We start from the raw sequence: 25,405 nt of genomic DNA, 5'->3' as shown, positions 1-25,405 counted from the left end.
TAATGCACTTTAGTTTGCTATTTATGTGTGATTCATCCGTAGAGTTTATCCTTGCCCTCATAAGCTATCGTGTGTTATGTGTACTACTGTGCTGGTTCGGAGAAACGTAGTCTTGTTTCTATATACATTATAGGGTATATACGTTATGTACGTGTCTATAGTTAAATTTACAATAAACTTGACTTGTAGGGTGTGCTTGAGCACACCGGACTTCACGAAGATCCAAGGGATACACCTGGCCTTTCAACAGAATAGATCACGAGAAAAGTGCGGTGGAAAACGCTTTTATAAGTACGTCTACATTCAAACAAATTTTATCTGTTGAAAAAAAATAAGTTTGATATCATTAATAAAAACACAGAATCTCAAAATATCCAGCGCAGAAAGCAGCCTTTGAATCCGTAAATGATCTTTCAGCAGCCACTACCCATTCTAACACTACCCTCTAAATCTTAAACACAAATTCTGATTCCGTTGTAAATTGTCAGGGTTCCTAAACCACGAATCTGTTGTGGTTAAGAGTTTCTTTCCCTGCAAGAATCAAACAGACTTGTTGCATAGCTTTTCAACATTTTTACTGCAGTTGTCCTGCCCTGTTGGTCGGACAACACTTCGCTTCCTTTCCTGAATGATCCAGCGTTGCGTATTTTGCTTTTTTTTAACAAAAAGGTGATGCGGGTGCCTGACGTCAGTTTCCTGCCGCTTTCTCGGTGAGATTGCGAATTGGAGGAGGGGAGAGCGCGCAGTCTGGAATTTGTCAAGTTCTCTCCTTATATAGGCAGGAGCGCACTGGGCGGGCGGGGCAAGGGGTTTGGCTGGAGTTGATCAAAAGGAGCCTATAAATTTCATCTCCTTCTGCACGGAATACAGCGTACAGTGCAGTAAATACAGTGCCACAACATGTCACATTCCAGCAAACAGTTCAATAGTGGACCCTCGTACGGATTAACAGCAGAAGTCAAGAACAGAGTAAGTTTAATTTTTTATTCAGCATGTTGCTGCTGCTTTGTACTCTGACCTTGAGTAACTTTGTGTGTGTGAGTTTCAGCAAAGTTTCGGTTTACTGATAAAGTGGCTTTATTTTTATGAGCTGTTCATCTGACATTTTTTTCCAGCAGGTCTAGGCGTTGCCTTTGCTTCTTGCTGCGAGACTAGATTAGTTGAAGTCATTCTGTCTGTCTTCTGCTTCTATAAAAATCGTTCTCAAAACCCGCAGTTAACTCCCGAGTCAGTGTATCTCCCGCTCCAACAGTTGGGAATCCTTCTCCCACGTGTGGTGGGCGGTGACTTCAAAAAAATTAACTTTTGTTAGAAGCGATACATCACTGGAGTTCAGTAATTCTTTGAAGTTTTTTTTGAGGAACTGAGAATAATAGGGTGAATGTGTTTGTTTTTATCTGTGGCTGTTGCATGGAAAAACTTTCTGATATAAGCAGTTTTATCTCCTTGTGCTGAATTAATTGGTAGCACTGTGGAAGTTCAAGAATTAGTCTGTTATTTTTGGTTAATTTCTGATTTTACCACATATAGTACTGGTTGAGGTGTAAGGTCACCGGCATAAAGACTTCCGTGCTCTCTGAGATGGTATCACTTGAGGGGCAGGCAGGAACACAGTTAAGTGTTTCATCCAAAGGCACTCTCTGAGCATTGTTTCAACAGGAGATGAAGACTAGACCAGGACTCGAATCCAAAGTAGGTTTGGACTTATTGCAGTGTGTTCAATGCTGAATTTTGCCCTCTGAATTCACTTGTGAAGGCGGGAAACCTGGAAGATGGGAAAATGTCAAAGACTGAACCAAACTGCTTTGTAAATAGCCAACTCTTCCCCCCCCCCCCCAGATCAAACACTCAGTTTACAGCCTTGCTAATTCTTTCAATCAAGGTCCAAAGGCAACCCTGGGAGGGAGAGAATTAGTGCTGGCTTTTAGAGATAACATGGTGTTCTGTTTCTACTTCAGATATCCTTCATTCACCTTTATTTTATTCTTGGCAATCTAGAAATAATTGGTGCTTTCAGCATTATACCTGCAGGAACTTGATGTGATCTTGATTCTTTACCCTACTTCACAAGTTTCTCTGAACTGACATAGCAGGTTCTACAGATATTACCACATTGTGCAAATGTGATAGTCACCAATCAATGCATTTAGTTTTTAGACCTGCTTATAAAACTTCCACTACTAGGTCACTTGACATCCAGCAGTCAGTTCTGAGGTGCAAATTCTCAACTTTAAATTTATTCTATTCTTGTACATGCAGAACGGATTTAGTAATATTCTACTGGTATGATGAACAGCAGCCTTTAGATCTGCCTTCCTTAGTGCCTAAAGCAATTGTTTGTAGGTCAATTTTTGATGCATCGTTTCTGATTCCATGTACAGATTTTCTGTTGTGAACCTGTAGAAAAAGTAGTTGTAGGGGAGAAAAGTCACATTAGATCTGAATGTGATTTTGGTGTTTGGGCTAAGGGAGCACTGTGTAAGTGATTGAACTGCCAGATGGTAAGGACATGGAGAGAGGTATCAACAAAAAATATAGTACATAATGTCCATGTTGCATTATTAGGTTCTGTCTGCTATTTAAATACTTTGCTCCCCCCAGAAATTTATTGCACAGAGTAAAGTTCATGGATATTAACCGATCCTGAGCATAATTCTATTAATATTTGTTTATCAGAATAGATTTTTTCTGGGGTGATTGGGTTGAAAAAGATTGTGCATCTGAGTGCTGTTAATCCAGCTTCCAGTTTGCTCATATGATATCAGCAGGTGTCCACAGCTCGTCTCTGGTGAGATTTTCAACACTTTGGTCTGAGTCAGACCTGTGTTCTGACAGAATGGCATTTTTCACAATGCAGAAGGATCAAACTGAATTCTGTCTGATGAGTCGGACTGTCAGCTGCTTCAGGCTGCTCCAAAACTCTGACAAACAAAGTCAAGTGAGACTGATCCACACTAGCATTCCAGCCACCAGATCCCCAGGAGTTTTCAGCTGCTTCCCCTGAAATTGCAGTCAGAAACATCGGAAGAATTCCCACAGAAAAAGAAATAGGTCTACATTTGTCAGATTAGAAATAAGTATCTAACAGAAAAAAAAACTGCGGAGGCATCTGATAAAATCTGCTCCTCAGCAGTGTGTAGCTACTAGTGTGTTTTTTTGCTCTCTAGTTCTTTTTTGTGGAAGCTGCGATCACCCTCTCTTTCAGAAACCTTTTCATGGTATCCCTGTGGTCTGTCTCTGCTAACACATGCCATGTGTGATAGTTTCCTGCACTCTGCTGCACCATAGAAGTCAAGATAAGCTCTGTTTGCAAAAGGGGGAACCTATTTTTGATTAGTGCAGCTTTTGTGTTTGCATCTGGATCCAGCTGCAGTGGAGCTTCCCAGGGTTCTATTTTTAATAGAGAGACCTCTCATTTCTTTACTGACACCTTCCTGGCAGGGTGTACTTTTGAGTGGGAAGGTTCTTCGGAAGCTTGGACAAGTTCCTCTGCCATCCTCTTCCCATCATTACAGCATACACTCATTCCTTGCCTAACAGTCTCCAACGGCTGAAGGAGTAATGGTTCTATTGTGGGACTTTGCAAAAGTTACTTCCTGAAGTTGGAGCTGAGAAGAGAGGTCTTATTAATGCAGGAAATTCCACACCTAAAACAGTAGCATTACATGAGGGAACTAACTACCTTTTAGAGCTAACATTGTTTATTTTGAAAGGCCATTTGAAATTACGTCAGTGGAGTTTTACTGCTGGAAAAACCATGGAGCTGAATTAGCAGACCATTTTCCTTAATGGGCAGGATGTTGAAATGCATTGTGCAATGTATGGCAAACATAGGCCCCCCTTTTTTATGGCCCTGCCCATGTCTCATTCTAAACCCAGTCCGGCAGTAATCCATTTTTAAAGCTGCAGTTTTCCTTTCAGCACATATCTGAAGCAACAGACAATCTGCTGGAGATATTCAGTGGACCCAGCCTCATCTGTGTGGGGAAAGGAATTGTTTATGTTTTAGATTGGGAAGAAATACCTGTACTGGGTCAATGCTGGGCATGTGTGTAATACTTATCCCTCAGTTAACATCACCAAGCAGATAATCTACTCTTTCTTGAACTAATACACATAACTTTTTTTTTCTTTTTAGAGAAGAATTTGAGTACACTTTAGTGATGATTATATCCTGTTACCATCCTTGCGAAATTTTGCACAATCACTTGAGCTTCTAAATTATTGTACATAATTCTTAAATTATAGTCTTAAAAATACAGAAGTTAATCATGACTTCTCAAACTCTTACTGTAGAGGTGAATTCTACTTTATTTTGTTTCATTGCTTCAAGAAGTTTGTGCACTTGAAAAGAATAAGTTCTGAAAACTTCCCCTTTTATAAATTAATATAATTCATTGCTATCATTTCATAAACAGGAAATAACTTGCAGATCCCAGCAGTGACAAGGGTTTATGATGAAATTCGAGAATGTGCAGGAAATTTGACTCGAATGACCCAGCTATATAATGCAGATGCTTTTCCGTTGAAATCCCATAGACTCTGACTTCTAAATTCATCTGGCTTTGTGGTCGGCTGAAATTGCCAGTTTTGGTTTCAAATATTTCTGGAGATTTTGTCACAAAAACAATCCAATCTCAATCTTATTTTTACCTGACAATTTGATTTTCCATTTGTTTTCTATATAGCTAATAGACTAAACTACCAATCAAAAATGAATAAAATTTTTAAACTCCTTGTGAATTTTCCCCAGAGTTGTTTGCATCAGTCTTCAGGAAACTGGCATAGCCCTAGGTGATTGGGAGTTCAGAAACTAGAAACATTACCACAAACTCTGACTGCCACACCTCTATGTTATATCTACAACAGGCTTGTGTAAACTACTAATGGTGAAAGGTGCAGAGAGCGTGAATTTACATTGGTGCTTTAATATTATTGCTCAGTGACACATCTGCCCAGGATCACCAAGGTGCATGTTGTGGGGCCTGTTTGTCGTGTTCCCCTCTGGCACCATGCTTCAATCAGTAGGCTCAACAATGCCCATCTATGCTTGTGCTAACTTCCCTCAATATCTTGTTTTGGTGAATTCAGAAGTCATGTTCCAAAAGCTCAAAGTACGTTTATTATCCATGTATATACTATATACAACCTTCAGATTTGTCTCCTTACTAGCAGCCGCAAAACAAAGAAACCCCATAGCACCCACTTAAGACAAAGGAAGTCCGTCAGACGCCCAATGGGCAGGGAGAAACGAATCATGCAAACAATAAAAGTGGGCAAATAACATTCAGAACTGGAATTCACAGAAGTGTGTCCACAGCTAGGAAGGTAGTCACAGTTGATCCAGGAGCCTGTTAGTTGCCTCAGATCAGCACAGAGATGTGTTAACCTTGCGGAGCAGCGAGCTGAACACCAGCTCGTTCTTTGCGTCCTGCCCCAACACTCTGACCTTTTCAATCTGGCCCAGTGCTTAACTTGGAAACCTCAGTTCATTCTTCGCTCTCGGACCCGAGCCCGGCACTTCGATGCACTCTCGGGCCTGGGCCTCGCCAGCTCAATTTGGCCCGAACCCAACCCTTCGGATCAGGCCTGGGGCTTAAATCGGTCAAACAGCAGGCTGTTCCTCACTCTTGGGCGCAGGCCTTGCTGGCTCAACTATGTTTTGCCTCACTTCTGCCATCTTGAATCATCTCCAAGTCCACTCCTGCAATGCCCTAACGTTGGCTCATTTCCCTGCTCTCGTATCCCGCCACCTCGATTCGGACCATACACGCCATCCCTTCAAAACCTCAGTTCACGCTGCAAAAATGCCACATCATGCAGGCAGTTCAAAAGCTCCACTCCAAAAAAGAAGTTACAGGCTATTGATTGCAGTGATCATTTTCTAGAAAAAGTGTGAGTAGTAACATAGTTCATAGTTGTGATTGCTGCCATCGCTGTGCTCCACCAGTGCCATCTTCTGCTCTAAACTGTTAACTGATCTCAAATTACTCAGTAATCCTGAATTAAAATCAAGCCCAGTTCTTCCATGAAGAAGGATAATAGCCATTCAGCTTACAACCTGATGCTACTTGCATGAAGTGGAAGTAGAAACTCACTCAAGCTTGTTGTGGCTTCAGTATTACAGCTGATCCTCGACAAGTACTTCTCCCACCTATTACTAAACTCCTCACTGCTCAGAAATCTATCAAAAACAGCCTTGAACGTGTTCAGTGACTGAGCGTCCACTCCCATCTGGGAAAAATTTCCAAAGATATGTACCACCCTGTGTGTCGGGGTTTGGGTGGGGAGGAGAGAAACTGCACCCTCAGAAGTCCTTTAAATGTCTCCTCTCTCAGCTTAAGCCCCTTGCTCTTGACTTCCCTGCCCCGGGGCAGAAGACAATATTTATCGTATTGATGCCCCTCATAATGTTAAAAAGCTCTATAAGGTCACTCCTGTACTTCTCATGTTCCAATGAGAATAAACCCAGTCTGTCCAATATCCCTTCATAATGACAGGCCTTCGTTCCAACATCCCGGTGAATCTCTTCTGCACTCTTTCTATTGCTACCACACCCTTCCTATGGCTAGGGTATCTAGAATCAAGGGTCCCTGTCTCAAAATTAAAAGCTTACTGTTGGGGACAGAGATGAGAGCTAACTTCCTCACTCAGAAGCTTGTCGGGGGGGTTGTGATGGTCTAATCATTCAGTATATTCTGAAAGGAGATCAATAATTTTTAATTACTGTGACTTTTGGGCACGGGGTTAAGTTGTGGGTAAAGACAGCCAAGGAGTGAATGGGCTACTCCTGCTTTAACTGATTTCTCCAGTGACTCGAGAGCAGGTCTTCTCAGCCTTTCCTCTGCTGATCCGGGCTTGCAACGAAATAGCCATTCATTATTTTTATCCTTCGTTAGTAAACTGTGTGTTTACATGTACATTTCCCTCCGGACCCTGACAGCAAATGCGCATTGCAGTACTGCAGAAGTGGGGACTACAACTGCTGAAAAATGAGCTGCAGGTGAAACCCAGTGGGTCAGGCAGCATTAGTGGAGGGACATGGGCAGTCAGTCATTTGGGCTGAGGCCCTCCTTCTGGGCTGGAAGACGAGAGAGGAGATCTCATGATAGCCAGACGCATTTCCATTGATAACCACCCCCCCCACACTGACCTTTCTGCCCTTTTGCAGAGTTCAACCCCTGCTAGTTGAACTTTTAAACCCTTCAAGAGGTACATCCTTCAGGAGACTACAGGACAAAAAGTTGGTGGGATTTGAAGCATATGCAGGGAGATTCATTTTCACTATACTGCCAAATGAATTTTTGAAGGAGTGCACTTTGTTCCTGATCTCTCTGCAGAAATGGTTGTCCGCATTGCCTGTAAATTGTGGGGACTTTTTTTAAAAAATCACCCAGGAACTGTTAGAAATTCTGAAACAAAAATAGAAAATGCTGGAAAGTGAAACAGGATCAATGTCAGTTCAAAGACTCTGTCAGGTCTTTTTGTTCTGAAAAGTTAACTGTTCCTGCTTGCACAGATGCCTGACCTACAGAATGTTTCTTGCATTTTGTTTTTATATCAGATTTACAGCAAGTTCAGTTCAAATTTGTGTTTTTAGTGTCTGACACTTGAGCAGAGGTGATTTTTACCCTTCTTTTCATTTTGAGAGCAATAACCTATGTCTCATTTGAATATTTTCTTTTACCGAAACTTCCTTGTATGTTAGCTTGACCAGTTGGCCAAGTTTGACTTGCTTCTCACACGATGTGAGTCTGCACTGTTCGAGGCTGCATGCAAGTGTCTGCATCTGATCTAGTCAGTGCTGCTGCGCATCCTCCATTTTGTCATCATACCTTACAGATAGTCTCTGGAGTTGACACTAATAGGAAATGCAAGCTTCCTGAGTGCTGACTTCTTACTGGAAATGATTTGGTGTTTAGTAGCTGTTAAGGGGAAGCAGGTTCACGGGTTTGGTAAGTGGGACAGAAGACACTGATTATGAGTAAGCTCATTAACCACTTATTTACAGACAAACAGTAAAACATTCAACCAAACATCTAAGTCAAGAACTCACCTATGACACCCTAAGTCACAACATCGATGACACTAAACTTTCAGCGACACTTCGAACTCAACAGGTACTTCATTAAGTCTCCCCAATTTGCACAACTACAAAATTAACTATTCCACAGATACTTAGCTAAGTGTTCACGTGGGCCCTCCTTTATCTGCAGCACTTCCCCAACGGTTCTTCAGCACTGGTTGTGACCCCAGGAGACAAAGGAAAAGGAGGAAGTCTCTTGCACATGTTATTCTTATACCCCTGAATGGCCCGGAACTGAACACCTTGCCATGGCGTGCAAAGCAGCCAATGAGAAAGATCTGCTGCATCCCACAAATGGGCCGATCAATAACTGGCATGGTGGGAACGGCTTTCAACTGGCAAGTAGACTAACTCTTCACCTTACAGCAGCTTTCTGAAAGTATCTGACCAATAGGTATTATCAGGTAAAGGACATCATGATTCCAGCAATGAATTGTGACCGGTAATTCCACCACATCGCCATCACCCCAATTGCAATATCCTTCCAGAAAGACTTCTTGAATAATGCTCTTGAATGGGCACTCTACTACAAAACAACACACACAAAATGCTGGTGGAACGCAGCAAACCAGGCAGCATCTATAGGAAGAGGTTTCGGGCCGAGATCCTTCGTCAGGACTAACTGAAAGAAAAGATAGTAAGAGATTTGAAAGTCATTTCAGATCTTCCCCCTCCCCCTTCCCCTCTCAAATCTCTTACTATCTCTTCTTTCAGTTAGTCCTGACGAAGGGTCTCGGCCCAAAACGTCAACTGTGCATTTTCCTATGGATGCTGCCTGGCCTGCTGCGTTCCACCAGCATTTTGTGTGTGTTGCTTGAATTTCCAGCATCTGCAGATTTCCTCGTGTTTGCGTTTTTAAACTCTACTACAAAAGGCCGTTTTTCCTTTCGTGATTTCTCATTTCTGTGACACCGAGGTTAATTTTAGCACCTACAGCCCCCTCTCTGCCCCTTTGCTACCTCTACCAGCACACTCTGTACCAGCAGACCTGCAGCCAAGTCCGTAGAGAGCAGACATATTGGCTATGAAGGGAGCATTTCCTGCTTTTGTCTTGCTGTGTAGTTTCCTCAGCCTGCATTGTGTAGGTAGGTGTTCCTAACTGACATCAGCCTGTCACAACACATACTTCCTCCAGTCAGAAGACTGTAGGTTTGAGTTGCATTCCAGTTCACTGAAGGAATGTTACATTATAAGGAGACAATAGGCAAGGCCCAGCCTGTCCTAATGGGTGGGTCTGCCCCCCCCACCCTGTACTCTGGCTGATAGTTATCCTCAGCCAACCTTGTTAAATAAACATCTGATCGTTATCTCATAGCGCATTGTGTAACTCCTGTGCATGTGATGGATGCTGCATTTTCTACTTTAGTGACTAAACTTCAAAGGTACTCAATTGATTATGTGGTGCCTTGGGATACCCTCTAAGTTGTAATGAGACGTGAGTAATTTTGATCTTTTATTTCCTCTGCTACGCCACACAATTGTGTTGCCTGGGCTAACTACAACACAGGCGGTGGTCCATGTTGGCTCCCAAGTAGCAAATCCTCCCCTCAGAGACAAAAGCCAGCTTTTAATAACATGCAAAAAAGCATTAGTTTACATTGTAGGAAATAAAATTCAAACATATTGCATCCCCTAGGATGTTCCCTCCCCAGGACAACAAGCTCAAAATTAAAGTTGTATTGATCATCGTATGCACAGGTGCAATGAAAAACTTGCTTAGCTATTGTATTCGAGAAGTGAGCTATGGTGAGTGGTCCTAATGACAATGAATATAACTTTTCCAATGGTTTGGTGCTGGGTGTGTATGTACCAGCATTATCCCGGAGACTTCAACTGCACCATTGACGCGGCTGGACGATCCGGCGGTGCCGACTGCAGGCTGACGGTACCTCCAGACTCCTGATGGAAACGGTGAAGGCAGCCAAGCTGCGCGATGCCTTTGGCACCCCCACAGGTGGAGCACAGCCACAAGCCACCTGGACATGATGGGATGGCTCAGCCTGCTCCCAGATCGACTTCCTCTTCCTCTCAGAGTCCCTCACGGTCAGCTCCACCGACGTCACGCTGGTGTTCTTCTCTGACCACTGCCTTCTGCGAGCCACCTGTCACTTACGGGAGGACCGGAAGGCAGGTGGGGGATGTGGAAGCTTAATGTAAAGCTGCTGACCCCAGAGAACATTGAGGAATTAGAAAGGGAGTACGCAGGTTGGAGAACCTTGAAAGCCTTCTTTGATTCCCCTGTTCACTGGTGGGAAGCCACCAAGGAGAACATCAAGAGGTTCTTCATTTGCAAGGGTATCCAGAAAGCAAGGCAGGAGCAGAGGGAACTGCGTAAACTCCAGACAGGGTGGCCGCAGCTTCTCCTTCTGCAGTCGAAGGGGGTGGATGTCAGGGAGGAATTGCGGGAGGTGAAGCGCCGGTAAGCCCAGAAACTCGCCGCCGAATCCTCCAAGATCAAGGGTCCAAACCGTGGAGCAGGACGAGACATGCTCACGCTTCTCCTTCCAGAAGGTGCACAGGAGGAGCTCTGTGATCCACAACCTTAAGGAAGAGGACAGCTCAGTCGTGTCCTCGCAGACAGACATACTGAGGATCTGCAGGTCCTTCTGTGCCGGTCTGTACGATGAAAAGGCTACAGAATCCACAGCCTCCTGCAACTTCCTGTCGCCTATCACGCAGGTCTTAGACGACGGCAAGTGGGAGAGTCTGGATCAGCCACTGACCCTGGACAAGCTGACAGGTTCCATCCGACTCCCGGAGGTGACGGCTTACTGGCTGAGTTGTACTCGGCTCTGTGGAACTGGATGGGCCCTGACCTGCTGGAAGTGTACAACGCTATGCTTCTGGCCAGCAGCATGTCAGAATCCATGAGGAAGGGCATCATCACCCTCATCTACAAGCAGAAGGGGGAAAGGGAGGACATTAGGAATTGGAGGCCCATCTCTCTCCTGAATGTGGACTACATGGTCCTGTCCAAGGCTATCGCCAACAGAGTCAAGTCTGCTCTGGGACAGGTGATCCACCCGGACCAGGCCTGTGCTGTATCGGGGAGGAAGATCTCAGACAGCCTCGCGCTGCTGAGGGACACCATCGCCAACGTGCAGGGCAGGGGGGTGAACACCTGCCTGGTCAGCTTGGACCAGGAGAAAGCCTTCGACAGGATATTGCATACGTACATGGTGGACGTGCTCTCCAAAATGGGATTTGGGGAGGGAATTTGGAATTGGATCAGACTGCTCTACACAGACATCCGTAGTGCAGTCCAAGTCAATGGGTGGGAAACAGACAGCTTCCCCATCAGGTCTGGGAGTCAGGCAGGGCTGCCCCCTCTCCCCTGTCTTGTTTGTCTGCTGCATTGAACCCTTTGCGGAAGCCATCAGGAGGGATGAGGGCATAAGAGGGGTGACGCTGCCAGGCAGCAGAGGGACCCAAGTGAAAACCTCCCTGTACATCAACGATTTCACCATCTTCTGCTCTGATCCGAGGTCAGTTCACAGGCTGATTAGCATCTGTGAACAGTTTGAGCCAGCGTCGGGGGCCAGGGTCAACCGCACGAAGAGTGAAGCCATGCTCTTCGGCAACTGGCCCGACCGATCCAGTGTCCCCTTCACCATCAGGTCTGACCACGTGAAGGTGTTGGGGATCTGGTTCGGAGGGGCCGAGGCGTGCAACAAGAACTGGCGGGAGCGGACTGCCAAGGTGAAACAGAAACTGGGACTGTGGGGAGGGCGCTCCATATCGATAATGGGCAAGAACCTGGTCATCAGGTGTGAGGTGCTCTCAGGGCTGCTGTACTTGGCGCAGGTGTGGCCCGTCCCCCCACTCCTACAGCTCGGAAATCACCCGAGCTGTCTTCAGATTCGTCTGGGGATCCAAGATGGAGCGGGTCAGACAGACCGTCATGCACAAGTCCCTGGACAATGGGGTCAAGAATGTCCCCAAAGTCGCCCTCACCCTGATGGCCAGCTTCGTGTGTGGCTGCATCAGGTTGAGTGTAGAACCCAGATATGTGGGCACCAAGTACCACTATGTGCCCAGGTTCTACCTGTCACCCTGGCTACGAAAGATGAGTCTGGCCCCACTACCGCGCAACGCCCCAGTCAGCTGGTCGTTGCCGCCATACCTGTCCTTCGTAGACAAGTTCTTCCAGGACAACGGCTTTGACCACAGGGCCATCAGGCAGTGGTCAGCACGTAATGTCCTGCAGGCACTACAGGAGAAGGACGTGGTGGACACAGCGGGGTGGTTCCCCGAGCAGACCGTCCAGTTCATCTGGCAAAATGCCTCATCACCAGATCTCACCAACAGGCACCAAGACCTTGCCTGGCTGGCGGTGAGAGGGGCTCTCCCAGTCAGGTCCCTCCTGTACGCCCGGGACGTCATCTCCACACCCCACTGTCCACGGGAGGACTGCAGTGAGGAGGAGTCTGTGACCCACCTCTTTGCACAGTGTCAGTTCGCAAAGAGGGTGTGGAGGAGGATGGACGGGCTAGTGTCACGTTTCATCCCCAGCAGCTGTGTAACAGAGGACTCTCTGATCTACGGGCTGCTCCCGGGGACAGACACAGAGACCAACATCGTGTGCTGCTGGCAGATCATCAACTCGGTGAAAGACGCTCTTTGGTCGGCCCGAAACGATGATCTACCAGCACATGGAGATGTCCGTGGGAGAATGCTGCCGACTGGCACATTCTCGGCTGCAGGAGTACCTGCTGAGGGACGCATTCAAACTTGGTGCAGCCACCGCAAAGGCCTGGTGGGGAAGGACCACAGTTTAGGGTTCTTCTCCCGCGGGAGTGGAAGGGGGCGGGTGGTGGGGAGTATACCCCTCAACAATGTTGTGGAAAGGTGAAACAACAGAGTGCCACATGGGTGGCTAAAAGTGGGGAAATGTATAGACCATAATGGAAACATCTGTAAAGGATTGACAGACATTGAATGGTTTATTGTACATAATTTTATTTTTGAATAAAGTATATTTTGGTAAAAAGAATCACAAATTTTGGTTTATAAACGATATTCCATGCCTAGTAGCAAATATTGAGTGTGACTGCGAACAGGGATTTGTTAGGAACTGGGGGAAAGTCATAGTTTATGGCAGATGGGTTGGAGGCCAGTGTGGCTTCTCGGGCCAAAGGGCCTGTTACCTGCTGTATCTCAAAATAAATTAGGCAACATCAATGGAAAGGAAAGAAGTCAACATTTCAAACTGAAGGCCCTTCATTGACACCTTGGCAGCTGGGAATGTAGTTCAGTCCTGGTCTTGGGTACCCTGGATGTGGAATTTTTCAAATTCTCCAGTGACAGCGTGGCTTTCCCCTCAGATTTTCCAGTTGCCTTCCCCTTCTCAAAGATGTGCAGGCTCAACTTTATAAATTGTTCCTAGTGTAGACAGATTAAAGGAAAATTGGTGTGGAGTTGTTGGGCAAGAGAGAGGGAGAGGGGGACTGGGAAATAAGTAGGAAATGGGATTGCTCTGACAGATTTGATTATCTGAATGGTTTCTTCTCTTTGGGAAATATGAAATGAGAATTGACGAAGGATTTTTGACCTGTCCTTTCTCTACAGATGTTGACAGATTTGTTGAGTGTTTCTAGCAATTTCTTTTTTTTTTAGGATCTCCAGCATCAGCAGTTCTATTCTTTGTAGTCTGTTTTTGGGTGTTCTTTCATTCTCACTGTGGGTAGAGTTCCAGGGTGAGTAATCAGCGGTTATGCAGACATTGGTTGTATAAGCTCAGGCAGTAAGAGCTGGATCACTGACTTGAAGAGAGACTGGGAGTGAACATGACCAAGCCTGCTCCTGTCCTTCCATTTTCTTCACATAGGTCCTTTAGGAACCACTAAACCTAGATTAGAATCAGAAGCCCTTTTTTTTTAAAAAAAAAACACCCACTTTACCACCATAGCCTGTGGTTGATAGCAGCGTTTTCCACTCGGTGGCCAATTTATTAGGTAAACCCGTACACCTCACTAATGCATCTATCTAATCAGCCAATCATGTGCAACTCAATGCACAAAAGCATGCAGATGTGGTTTGGAAGTTCAGAGCAAGTATCTGAATGGAGAAGAAATATCATCCAAGTGACTTTGACTGTGGAACAATTCATGGTGCCATTCAGTGTGTCTGATATTTCAGAAACTGCTGGTCTCTGGAGATTTCTTGCATAACAGTTTCTGCAGTTTACAAAAAAAATCCAGTGAGCCTTGTTAATGAGAGAGGTTAGAGGAGAATGGCCAGACTGGTTCAAGCTGACAGGAAGGTGACAGTAACTCAAATAACCATGTATTCCCACAGCAGAGTGCAGAAGAGCATCTCTGATCACACAACACGTCAAACCTTGAAGTGGATGGGCCATGAATATACACTTAGTGACCACTTTATAAGGTAGAGGAGGTACCTAATAAAGTACACTGGGTATATTTTATGCTTCTCAGCTCCATATGGCTCAGACCTACAATGTACTGAAGGAAGGGAGGGAGGGAAATTCTCTTGTTCATTGTGCAGTGGAGGCTAACGTTCAGATTGGTTTGAGATCCAGGGGCTTTGGTTGTCACTGCATAGTGTAAATTCCCTTTCAACTATATGTTCCGGCCAGGATCCCAGCATGTTCAATGCAGTAATGAATTACTTAAACTTGGAAACGGTACAAGGGCTGAAGAATGAAAGAGGTAGTGGAATGGATCAGTGGAGGTTCAACACCTTTCTTTTGCTCAGGCAGCTTTTCCCGAGGAGCTGTCTTCAGTCAGCCGAGAAGTAAAGGTTGTTGATTTTGTACTGGAGTAATGTGCCTCAGTCTGAGTTCTCTGGCCACCAGTGTGCCTTCACCTGAAACCTGGAATTGTTGCTTGAATAAGGTGTAAAGATCAGGAATCTGATAGAATTTGTTCTTTCTACAATCAGGAATCTACATCTTCCCCATTTTCCATTGTTCTACCATTAGATGCAGTTTCTTCAGATGTTTGGGTCTTGTTCCCCGGGAATTTCTTTCTCAAATCTCCCTCGGCTTTTTTCTGTACTCTAGGGATGGAGCAGTACTTTCCCAGTGTTAGGGAATTCTTCTGTTAGGTGTAAATGTGGCTGAACATGTTATTTGATGGCTAACCCCAGGCCCTCTTGGCTCATCATATCTGGTGCCTTAATCACAAAATGGAAACATTCATGACATTCTCCATTTTTCAAAAGCTGTGCTAAATTTCCTTTAACACAGGGAAATTCTTGCTTCTGCTTGAATAATGTTAAGCAAAGTTCTGTTTTTAGTTCAGTGTGGATCACTGTCAAGTATGGGGTAGTGTTTGCAGTTTAAGCTCTTTGGTGAATCTCCAAACAATTATCTATGGTGAAAGTTATTCATTGTCAAACACAGGAGTTTTCTAGATGCTTTCTGGAGGGAGGGAGAATATGTCAGGTGATCTATTCAACGCGAGCTGTGTGTGATAGATGGGTGAGGTAATGCTACTCTCATATTACATGGACGTGCCCTCAGTTTTGTGGCAACATTCATCATCATATCTGACTTTGCTAAGTTACAGGCACCATGTTCCAGACCCTGTCCAACTACAATTTCCTGCCAAATGTCAACGCACTCCTACCACAGCCTCCAAACCCACCCACCTCACAGTTTCGAAGTTGAAGTTTGTCACATGTTTTTTTTTCCCACTCTCAATTCATTCCTTCTTATCTGTAATTCCTTGACCCTTTTTTCTCTACCTTTTGAAATCGACAGGCTCTTAACCCAAGCTTCTGTTTACTCTTCAGCATGATACAGCTATATAGGACCCTGGTCAGACCCCACTTGGAGTACTGTGCTCAATTCTGGTCGCCTCACTACAAGAAGGATGTGGTAACTGTATAAAAGGTGCCGAGGAGATTTACAAGGATGTTGCCTGGATTGGGGAGCATGCCTTATGAGAATAGGTTGAGTGAACTTGGCCTTTTCTCCTCGGAGTGATGGAGGATGAGAGGTGATCCGATAAAGGTGTATAAGATGTTGAGACCATCATCATAATGGTGTCGAGGTCTTCATTGACAACGATGGATGAACAACCAAACCGACCAACCATAAGATGATGAGAGGCATTGATCGCGTGGATGGTCAGAGGTTTTTTCCCAGTGTGGAAATGGCTAACACAAGAGGGCACAGTTTTAAGGTGCTTGGAAGTAGGTACAGAGGATATGTCGGGTAAGTTTTTTACGCAGAGAGTGGTGAGTGTGTGGAATAGACCGTCAGCAACGGTGGTGGAGGCAGATACAATAGGGTCTTTTAAGAGACTCCTGGATAGGTACATGGAGCTTAGAAAAATAGTGGGCTATGGATAACCCTAGGTAATTTCTAAGGTAAGAACATGTTCAGCACAGCATTGTGGGCCGAAGGGCCTGTATTGTGCTGTAGGTTTTCTATGTTCTATGATCTTGATTTACAAGAGTCAGCAGCATCCTGCATTTGATTTTTAAAATGTAATTTTTAAGATACAGAATCTCCCTCCAGGCGTTTCACTTTACACTAGGGAAATTTGCATATGAAATAATCTGTCTCTTGACTGATAAAAATCAGATTGCACTTAAACTGAAGGGTGGTTCATTTCAAATTCAAATGAATTTTTTTTTGTGTTGAATTTACACGAAGCATAGGGACAGCACAATGTGTAGGCCAGAGGATTTCAAACCCTTGCCCACCTCTCGGTGAGATTGATATCTTACCCATTTGAGAAAGCACTGCAGCTTTTAATAATCTCCATCCACGTGTAATAGGTGCATATTCTTTCCCTTGCAAGTGTAAGATCCACAGTATCTATAAGGGGTTTGGTGAAGGCTGGGAGAATTGCTCATTTCACTTGCATTTGGATTATTTCCCTCCGTTTTTTCATTTCCTTCTGCTTTGTTTTGCAGAACAAGCTTTCAACAGCTGCCAAGTTTTGCTTTGTCTAAATCTCTCCAGAATGCGGCATTCAGCATCAACATCCATTCAATTACTTTAAAATTTCCCCTCTAAGAACTTGTGTTCCTGCTTGAGGCTTGAGTCACAGGCCCCTCAGAATCTAACGCAAGCACCTGTCTTCATGTGGCCCCTCAGACCTTGACAGCCAGCTCAATATCTGGTATAGAAAGAGTCAACCAACAGGGATTTCAGGTCCTTCACAAATACAGAACAAGTAATTTATTTTTATCTAATCAATACCACATATCTTCTCACTCTAAAGAGGGACGGCCCCTTAAATTTACCTTTGGGAAATGGGTATCATTAGTCAGTCAAACTTGTTAGCTGTTTCTTCATTCTACAAAGGTGATACTGAATAATCATATTGAACAATGCAGCTTGGATGGTGAAAAGATTCCTACAATATCACAGAGGAAAGTGTTCTGCGACTTTGGGTGTGGTCTGCAGGCAATGGTGTTTCCATGTACTTGCTTTTGTCCTTGCGGATATCCTCGTTGGATTTGGGAAGTGGCATGGACATGCAAAAGAATCCCCTGGTTGGAATTTTTTTGACATGACATCCGTCTCAGTGCTCACATCTGTTGCATCCAGGGCCGAGAGCTGTCATAGAACACAGTAACAGGCCCTTCAGCTAACAATTTTTGTGCCGAGCATGGTACCAATTTAAAGTAATTCATCTGCACATATTTGGTCTTTATCCTTCCATTCCGTATCCGATAGAAGGTCATCTCCACACATCTTCCTAGTTTCTTTCTAGTTTTGTAGGAAACACTGCAGCAAATTATACTGTTTTGCATTTGCAACCTTAAATTCAGGTCAATCTCCCAAGGTATTGCTCCTGGTGTGAAGCCTACCCCAGGCGTGGAAAATAATTAGCTAAATGATTGTATAATTGGTAACTGTACTAATTGTGTGTACTGGTTTCTCCCATTCCCTTTCTGACATGCCTGTCCATGTGCTCCTGTACTGCTGCTGTGAGTTGCAAGAGCAACATCTCATATTCCACTCGAGTTGACTCCACAACAGGATGGCACGTGCCACAACTTCTCAAACATCCACTAGTTATTCCTCCTTCTCTTTTTCCTTTTTCCATTGTGGTTCCCCTCTCACCCCTTTTTCTCCTCAGCTGCCCATCACCTCCCTCTGGTTCCCTTCCTCCTTTCATTTCTTTCATGGCCCACTGACCTCTACCATTTTCTTTTCCCAGGATCATGACTTGGTTGTGGAGAGGCTTGGGTATTTCTGAGACCCTGAGAGTGACGCTGTTTGGAGTTTAGCCATCAGGTGCTTAGTCTCTGGTAGGGTCACCCACGAGCAGAAAGATTAGACAAAGAGCAATCCAACCAAGACCTCAGTGGTGGAGCTGGTAGAAGATGATGAGCCATCACAACAGCTGAAGGCTGCAGCAGTGAAAGGTCCCCAGCCACCTTACACTCCATGCCAGTGGACTCTGACCCTGACCTGTCAAGGATCGTGTGGTGGCCGCCTGTGTATGGGTCTCTCCATGTTAAACAAAGTCACACCCATGCATTCTCCATTGAAGGAATGAATATGTGGATCCCAGAAAGACTTCTACAGTCCTCTGAGGACCCCACCGATAGACAACCCATTATACTCGACCCGAGTGATGACTCTGCTTATTATAGTCTTTCTTCAGCCCCTTACCTCTTCCACCTATCTCCTCCTGCCTTTTACTCGATTCCACTTTCCCCCTCACCTGGTTTCAGCTAGAACCTGCCACTTGTACTCCTTCCCCTCCCCCCCCCCCCCCCCACTTAATCTGGTTTCTGTCCCCTTCCTTTCTAGGCCTGTTGAAGGATCTCAGCCTGAATCGTCAATTGTTAATTCTCCTCCATAGATGCTGCCAGACTTGCTGGGTTCCTCCAGCATTTTGTGTGTGAAACTTTATCTGTTTAGATAAAGCACTCAGAGCTCCCTATGGTGAATAAAATGAGCTGATTGTTGTACTAACTACATGCCTGTTGATCCAGACAGTGGAGGTAGAAGACATCAGATGAGAATTCATTTAGTATAACAAGGGCACTTCAATAACACTAAGAACCTTCCATAAAATTCACATTCAAGCTGAAAACAATCCATGTTATTTTCAACAACATCTCTTAATGAAGGTTAATGACTGACAAGAGAACGGACATTGTCAATGTTAACTGATAACGTTAAGTAGAGCTGTGGTGGGAAACAAGCAAGGGTCTGGGAAAAAGACAACCAGAAAGTAAATAACAAGTGACATTCATATCCTGTCATGTGTTGACAATTAAGTTTAACAGTAGCACAAGTCACCAATGAATGAATTAAAAGGAACCTGCGGTGTTCTGTAGTGTCTCTACCAAAAAGCCACTGCCCAGCTGTGAGCTGAGCGCGGGGTGTTGGTAGACTGACTGACCTTCACTGTTGCCGAATCTAATCTTGCACTTGGCCAAATTCCACAGGACTCACTCCAACAATCTCCGTGTAATATAAAAAAGCTGTTCCAAAAGTAGAATTTATCAGTTGTTTTGCACCAAATGAGTATGATGTCTCAATTTGCCAGTAAATTTTCTTAATCAGTTTTAGATCAATTTAACTGTTTACATTTCACACAATGCTACTCAATAATCCAGCATTCTCTATTGCTATTTTACGGTGTTTTAAAAAAAAACTATCAGATCAGTGGCATTTTGCCCAAAATTTACCAACTAAAATGAGGGATAAAGATCAGTAGCATCTTCTCTTTCTTTCTGTGAGCAGTTTCCCCCCACCCCGTTACTAGAGAATGGAGCCCTGATTTTCTCCATACATCAGAAGCAAGCACCTCTCAGTGTGGGGAAGGTCAGCTGTAATGACCCACTAGTGATGACCAGCATATCAACAAGTCAGAATAGATGTGGAATCCTCCAGTTCCACAGCAGGCAGTGCATCACATCATTGAACTACGGGAAATAGAGCGGAAGTTGTTTAGTTGTATTTCATATAGCTCAGTAAAACTATTTGCCCTCCAGTCACCTGGCTTGCTAGGTGATACATGCTGCTCACGTTGCACACTCGCTGTGGCTTCTGTCCCCACGTTGGTACTCTGAGATCTCATTGCAAATGAGAGGTCTGTTGGAGCATTAATAAACTAAGATCTGATCATTTGGAAAGTCTGCCTGCTTGTCAGCACCAAAATCGTGGCGTACCAGATTATCAGAGTTGCGCTGCGCTTTGTAACCGTAAAGGTGAACCACACGTTACGGCTCTTCAGGTAACAGAAATATGCTCATGCAGAATTTACAAACCTGAGACACGAAATAAAACTCGCTCTCACTGAATTTAGATGGTAATAGAAATAAACAAATACAATCCTTTTTTCAGCTTGTAGGTAAGCACTCACTGGTAACCTTGACCTTGCTTTATGGAAAATTGCACCAGCAAGTGTCTTCTAAGAATGCAACCTTCCCATAACATGGGGGCCACCCGTATTAGACCATAAGACATAGGAGCAGAATTAGGTCATCTGGCCCATCAAGTCTGCCCTGCATTCAATCATGGCTGATCCTTTATTTTTCTCCTCTTCCTCGACCCCAGTTCCCGGCCTTCTCCCCGTAACCTTTGATGCCATGTCCAATCAAGAACCTATCAATCTCTGTCTTAAATACACCCAACGACCTGGCCTCCACAGCTGCCTGTGGTAATTGAGGCTGTGCCCTCTTGTCCTAGACCAGGGATCGGCAACCTATTTGCCTCTGTGGCCCGGATCACGTATTAATGAGCGGATGGTGGGCCAGGTAAATGCATAGAAAACTTGAAATATGTGAGTTATCCATTTAAATACATCTAGTTATGTTTTGCCTCAAATTAATGAATAACGCATGCTAGAAAATCATTTGTGCTTAAGTTTGCCTACCCCTGTCCTAGACTCTCCCAGCATGGGAAACATCCTTCCCACATCTACTCTGTCTCGGCCTTTCAACATTCGAAAGGTTTCAATAAGATTCCCCCCCCCCCCCCCCGCCCAATCCTTCTGAATTCCAGCGAATTCCAGTATTGGTAGTTTGTGAATGTTGTGAATGTGCCAGCTTATCCTTGTGTTTCTTCTTGCCCTAAGCTGAAAGACAAGTCTAGAATTTAAACTGATAATTCAGATCATAAGAGAAAAGGAACAGGAGAAGACCACAGGCCTTTCAAGCCTACCTACATACTCTGATCATGGCTGATCTATACTGGCCTCAACTCCTCTTCTGTCAGGTTTTTCCAACCCCGCAATTACTCAATCAATCAAATATTTATCTTCCTCCACTTTAAATGCTTCCCATCCAGCTTCCGTCACCCACCAGGGTAGAAAATTACAGAGCTGTTAACGTTGGCAAGCTTCCCTGTGACCGTGCGCTTGTTCACTTGGGAGTTCCATTTCACTTGCTTAACACAGAGACAGATGGGTTGTTAGGTTAATTGACCACTATAGCCTGAAGGTAAGTGGCAGAATTTGGGGAATTTAATGGGGAGTGAGGGAAGAATAGGTTACAGGGAATGCGGGAGGAATATGTTACTGGGAATATTAATTGCTCCTAGAATCGGCATGAACTTGATGGGTAAAGAATCAGTCCTTCTGTTCATAAGGAAATAAGCTTATTCTTGCAATTGACCAAGAATAGGAATCTGTAAAGTTAGGTCCATGTGGTTAGTGAATGGAATCAGTGTGCATTCTGAATTCCACATTTCTTTTGACCACTTCCACAAAGACAGCAGCAGAGTGGTTAATATGCTGGATAGAAATAGTTTTCCCAGTAAAGGAAACTCTCAAAGTATGTAATTTGGACAATGATGTTAGGCATTGATATCTTGGAATAACACAAAGGTTTGCAGACCCGTTGACTTTGTGTGGACATAATGAAGAATCTGCAGTAGACCTGAATTTGAAGCAATGTGCAAACTGTGTACTCGTTTCAGAAATGTAAAGGAAGCTTAAGGTTATCTGGTGAAATGACTCCTGTTTCTACAATGAGGCTTTGTTCTGCCTTCAGGGTCGGTTGGGGAGAAGCAAAATTATATGCAATCCTTAGTATCTATGCCCAGAATAACAGCTTATTGGATACAAGGTTTACCTCAGAACCAATTCAGATCCATACAGGAACTGAATCTGGTGGTGGGACTGTCGTTTGATCGTATTTACTGTGCTGATGGATTAGAGAATGGCTCACACCTGGGTGTCACAGTGACATAGAAATACCCACTGAGCCATTGACTTAGTTATTGTTTCAGGGTTTGTGTTTGCTTTAATAAATGTTTCTCTCAGAAGCAGAAGGGGGAATTCCTTTTGCTCAAAATGAACTTCTAGCCACACAAACTCAATTCTTGAAAGGCACATACTCCCTTGCATTCTTCCTTCTTGTCTTCTTCGCACTATCCACTGCCGTTCAGCCAGCAATCCCCTGATCCAGAACTGTTTCCCTGCAGATTGCCCAGAAATATGACATTCAGAAGGAGGAGGAACTGCGAATCTGGATCGAGGGGATCACTGGGAAGCAGATTGGGGAGAACTTTCAAAAAGGTCTGAAGGACGGAGTCATCCTCTGCGAGTGAGTACTGTTTCACCTTTTGTGTGTCAACAATGGCAATTTTGCAAGATAGTAAATTACAAAACCACTAATATTTGCTCTGCTTTGCTGTTTCCGAAGAATACAGTTCTTGAGGATACTGTTAATTCCATATCCATTGGGCAGCAGTTGTGATTGTGGTGTTCTGAAACATGGGGGCTGAGAGTCGTAACAAGTTTGTAATTGGGCCCTAAGGTTACTTAGAATCATAGATTTCCATCAATTTATTTTTGACATTGTCCTCTGTCTTGCCACCTCTCTATCTGAAACCACTGATGTTTTCCCCTGTTTGAATCCGGGTTCCTACCTGTATGTACATGCCATTGCACTTTAGTTGGCTTTGTATTAGTATTGGATGACAGTACAAAAACACAGAATTAAGAGTGAAAGGAAGCATCTATATGTCAAATATGGAATGCAGAGATACTCTCCATTTCGGACACCCGGAATCATTAGCTCATTATATATATATATAAATCACAATAAGAAATGCATTTATTTCCTGTGGTAATTTGTTACGAAATTAGGTGAAGTAAGTAGTGCAAAAAAGACAAAAAATAGTGAGGTAGCTTACAGGGGTTCATTGGCCATTCAGAAAAATGATGGCGCAGGGGACAAAACTGTTGGAAAAACATTGAGTGTGTGCTTTCAGGCTTTTGTACCATCTCCTTGACGTAGCGATGAAAAGGGGCATGTACTGGGTGGTGGGGGTCCTTAATGATGGACCTGCCTTGTCAGTGCTGAGGAGGTTAGTGTCGTGATGGAGCTGGCTGAGATTGCAACTTTCTGCAGCTTTTTCCGATCCTGTGCAGGGCCCCTCCGCACCAGACAGTGATGCAACCAGTTAGAATGCTCTCCACAGCACATTTGTAGAAATTTTCAAGAGTTTTTGGTAACATACCTAGTTTCCTCAACTAATGAAATATAGCCACTGTAGTGCCTTCTTTGTAGTTGTATCAATATATTGGGCCCAGGATAGATCTTCAGAGATATTGACTCCCAAGAAATTGAAACTACTCACCCTTTCCACCTCTGATTCCTCGATGAGGACTGGTGTGTGTTCCCTTGACTTCCCCTTCCTGAAGACCACAATCAGTTCCTTGGCCATGCTGATATAGAGTGCAAGATTGTTGTTGCGACTCCACTGAATCAGCTGACCTATCTCACTCCTGTACGCTTTCTTGTCATCATCTAAAATTCTGCCAGCAACAGTCGTGTCATTGGCAAACCTGCAGGTGGTGTTTGAGCTGTGCCTAACCACACAGTCATGGGGGTAGAGAGAGTAGAGCAGTGGTCTAAACACACATCCTTGAGGTGCACCGACGTTGATTGTCAGCAAGAAGGAGATGTTATTTCCAACCCACACCTGACTGCGTCTCACAATGAAATGAGGAAGTCAAGAATCTAGTTGCAGAGGGAGGTACGGAGGCCCAGGTTTTGGAGCTTGTTGATTAGTACTGAGAGTATAATGGTGTTGAACGCTAAGTTGTAAACAATAAGCAGCAGCGTAACGTAGCTATTGTTGCCAGGTTTGTGTGGCTAGCCTCCAGCAATGTGCTTGCAAGCCTTGTGTAAAGAGCAATCATGTTTAGCTGGAATATTGTGAGACTAGCGTATAGCTATCCTGAACTTGCACTTTGACCTGTAGTGTCAACTTCCACTAGATTTAATTTATTTTATTGCAAATCATGATTTCAAACAGAGTTTTCATGATATCAACAAGGTGAAAGCAGAGACCTAATTTTGGGCAAAGGCCTTTTTTAGTCTTAACAGATCACTTATCGTAGTTAGTGGTCTAAAGGGCCAGGCAAGACTCCACTGGAGGTTATTGAAGATTGTCGTAAAGCCCCTGCATTAGGGACCTCTCATTCCAGTTTAGAGTGTAAGCTGGTGGTTTTACTAGTGCTGCTGTGAGTGGAATTTAGGTAGTTGAAGAAGAAAGTACAGCAGGCCGGTCCTTCTGTCTACGTTTGCATTTCAAAAGTATTACTTGGCTGCGGTGTGCTTTCGGGCATTTGTTGGGTCAAGTACGGATAATTTTTGGTGATGATCATCCCTCTATTGCAGACCAATTAGCCCGATATTTTCAGCTAATTTAGGGGAGGGGATGGTTAGCACCTGATTTCTAAAGTCCCTGGCTACAAATATAAACCCAACGTCACATCCACAAACTCTCCTTAAGGCCTGATAGTTTATCTAAAGAAGGCACTGTGTGAGGAAACGGCAAATCCTTTCCGTTCCCTGCTGCACTGCTCAGCTGACGTTTCTCCGTGTGAACCCGGCACGATCTTCAGCTGAATCTGACAGGTTCTCAACTGAGGTAGCACAGCAGTGTAGCAGTCAGAGCATCACTACAGCGTCCGCGATCACCAATCAGGGTTCAGTTCCTGCCACTGCCTGTCAGGAGTCTGTACGTTCCCCCCCGCCCCCCCCCCCCCCATGACCGTGTGGGTTTCCTCCAGGTCTCAGGATCCTTCCCCCATTCCAAAGATGTACGGTTATGATTGGTGAGGCCTGGGCATGCTATGCTATGCTAGCACTGGAAGAGTGGCAACACTTGCGTACCAGCCAATCCTCGGACTGTGTTGGACATTGACGCAAACAGTGTGCTTCACAGTATGTCTATGTACATCTGACATATAAACCTAATCTTAATTTGATTACGAGGATGATCTGGAACTTTCAATCTGGGAGAAATGGCGAGAGTAATTTGGAACTTGTAGACATTTTTCATTCCTGCCCCTCTTCCTGCCTTAATTAGACCTGAGACCAATGAGTGAGATGATTGGTGAGTGACTTGCAATCATC

At 44.5% G+C, this 25,405-nt stretch overlaps 1 protein-coding gene across 1 annotated transcript in view; it reads left to right on the top strand.

The window, feature by feature from the left end:
- The first annotated feature begins 805 nt into the window (after positions 1-805).
- The window catches only part of cnn2 (calponin 2), a 33,630-nt gene continuing 9,030 nt past the window's right edge, over positions 806-25,405 (top strand). Inside the window, exons 1-2 of the mRNA XM_072244029.1 lie at positions 806-969; positions 22,458-22,579. Coding sequence (XP_072100130.1) covers positions 901-969; positions 22,458-22,579 — 191 coding nt within the window. The 5' untranslated portion in view covers positions 806-900. The remainder of the gene's footprint in view (positions 970-22,457; positions 22,580-25,405) is intronic.

This window comes from Mobula birostris, chromosome 26, assembly GCF_030028105.1.
Source record: "Mobula birostris isolate sMobBir1 chromosome 26, sMobBir1.hap1, whole genome shotgun sequence".
NCBI classification, from domain to species: domain Eukaryota; kingdom Metazoa; phylum Chordata; class Chondrichthyes; order Myliobatiformes; family Myliobatidae; genus Mobula; species Mobula birostris.
This window is presented reverse-complemented; position numbering and strand designations above follow the sequence as displayed.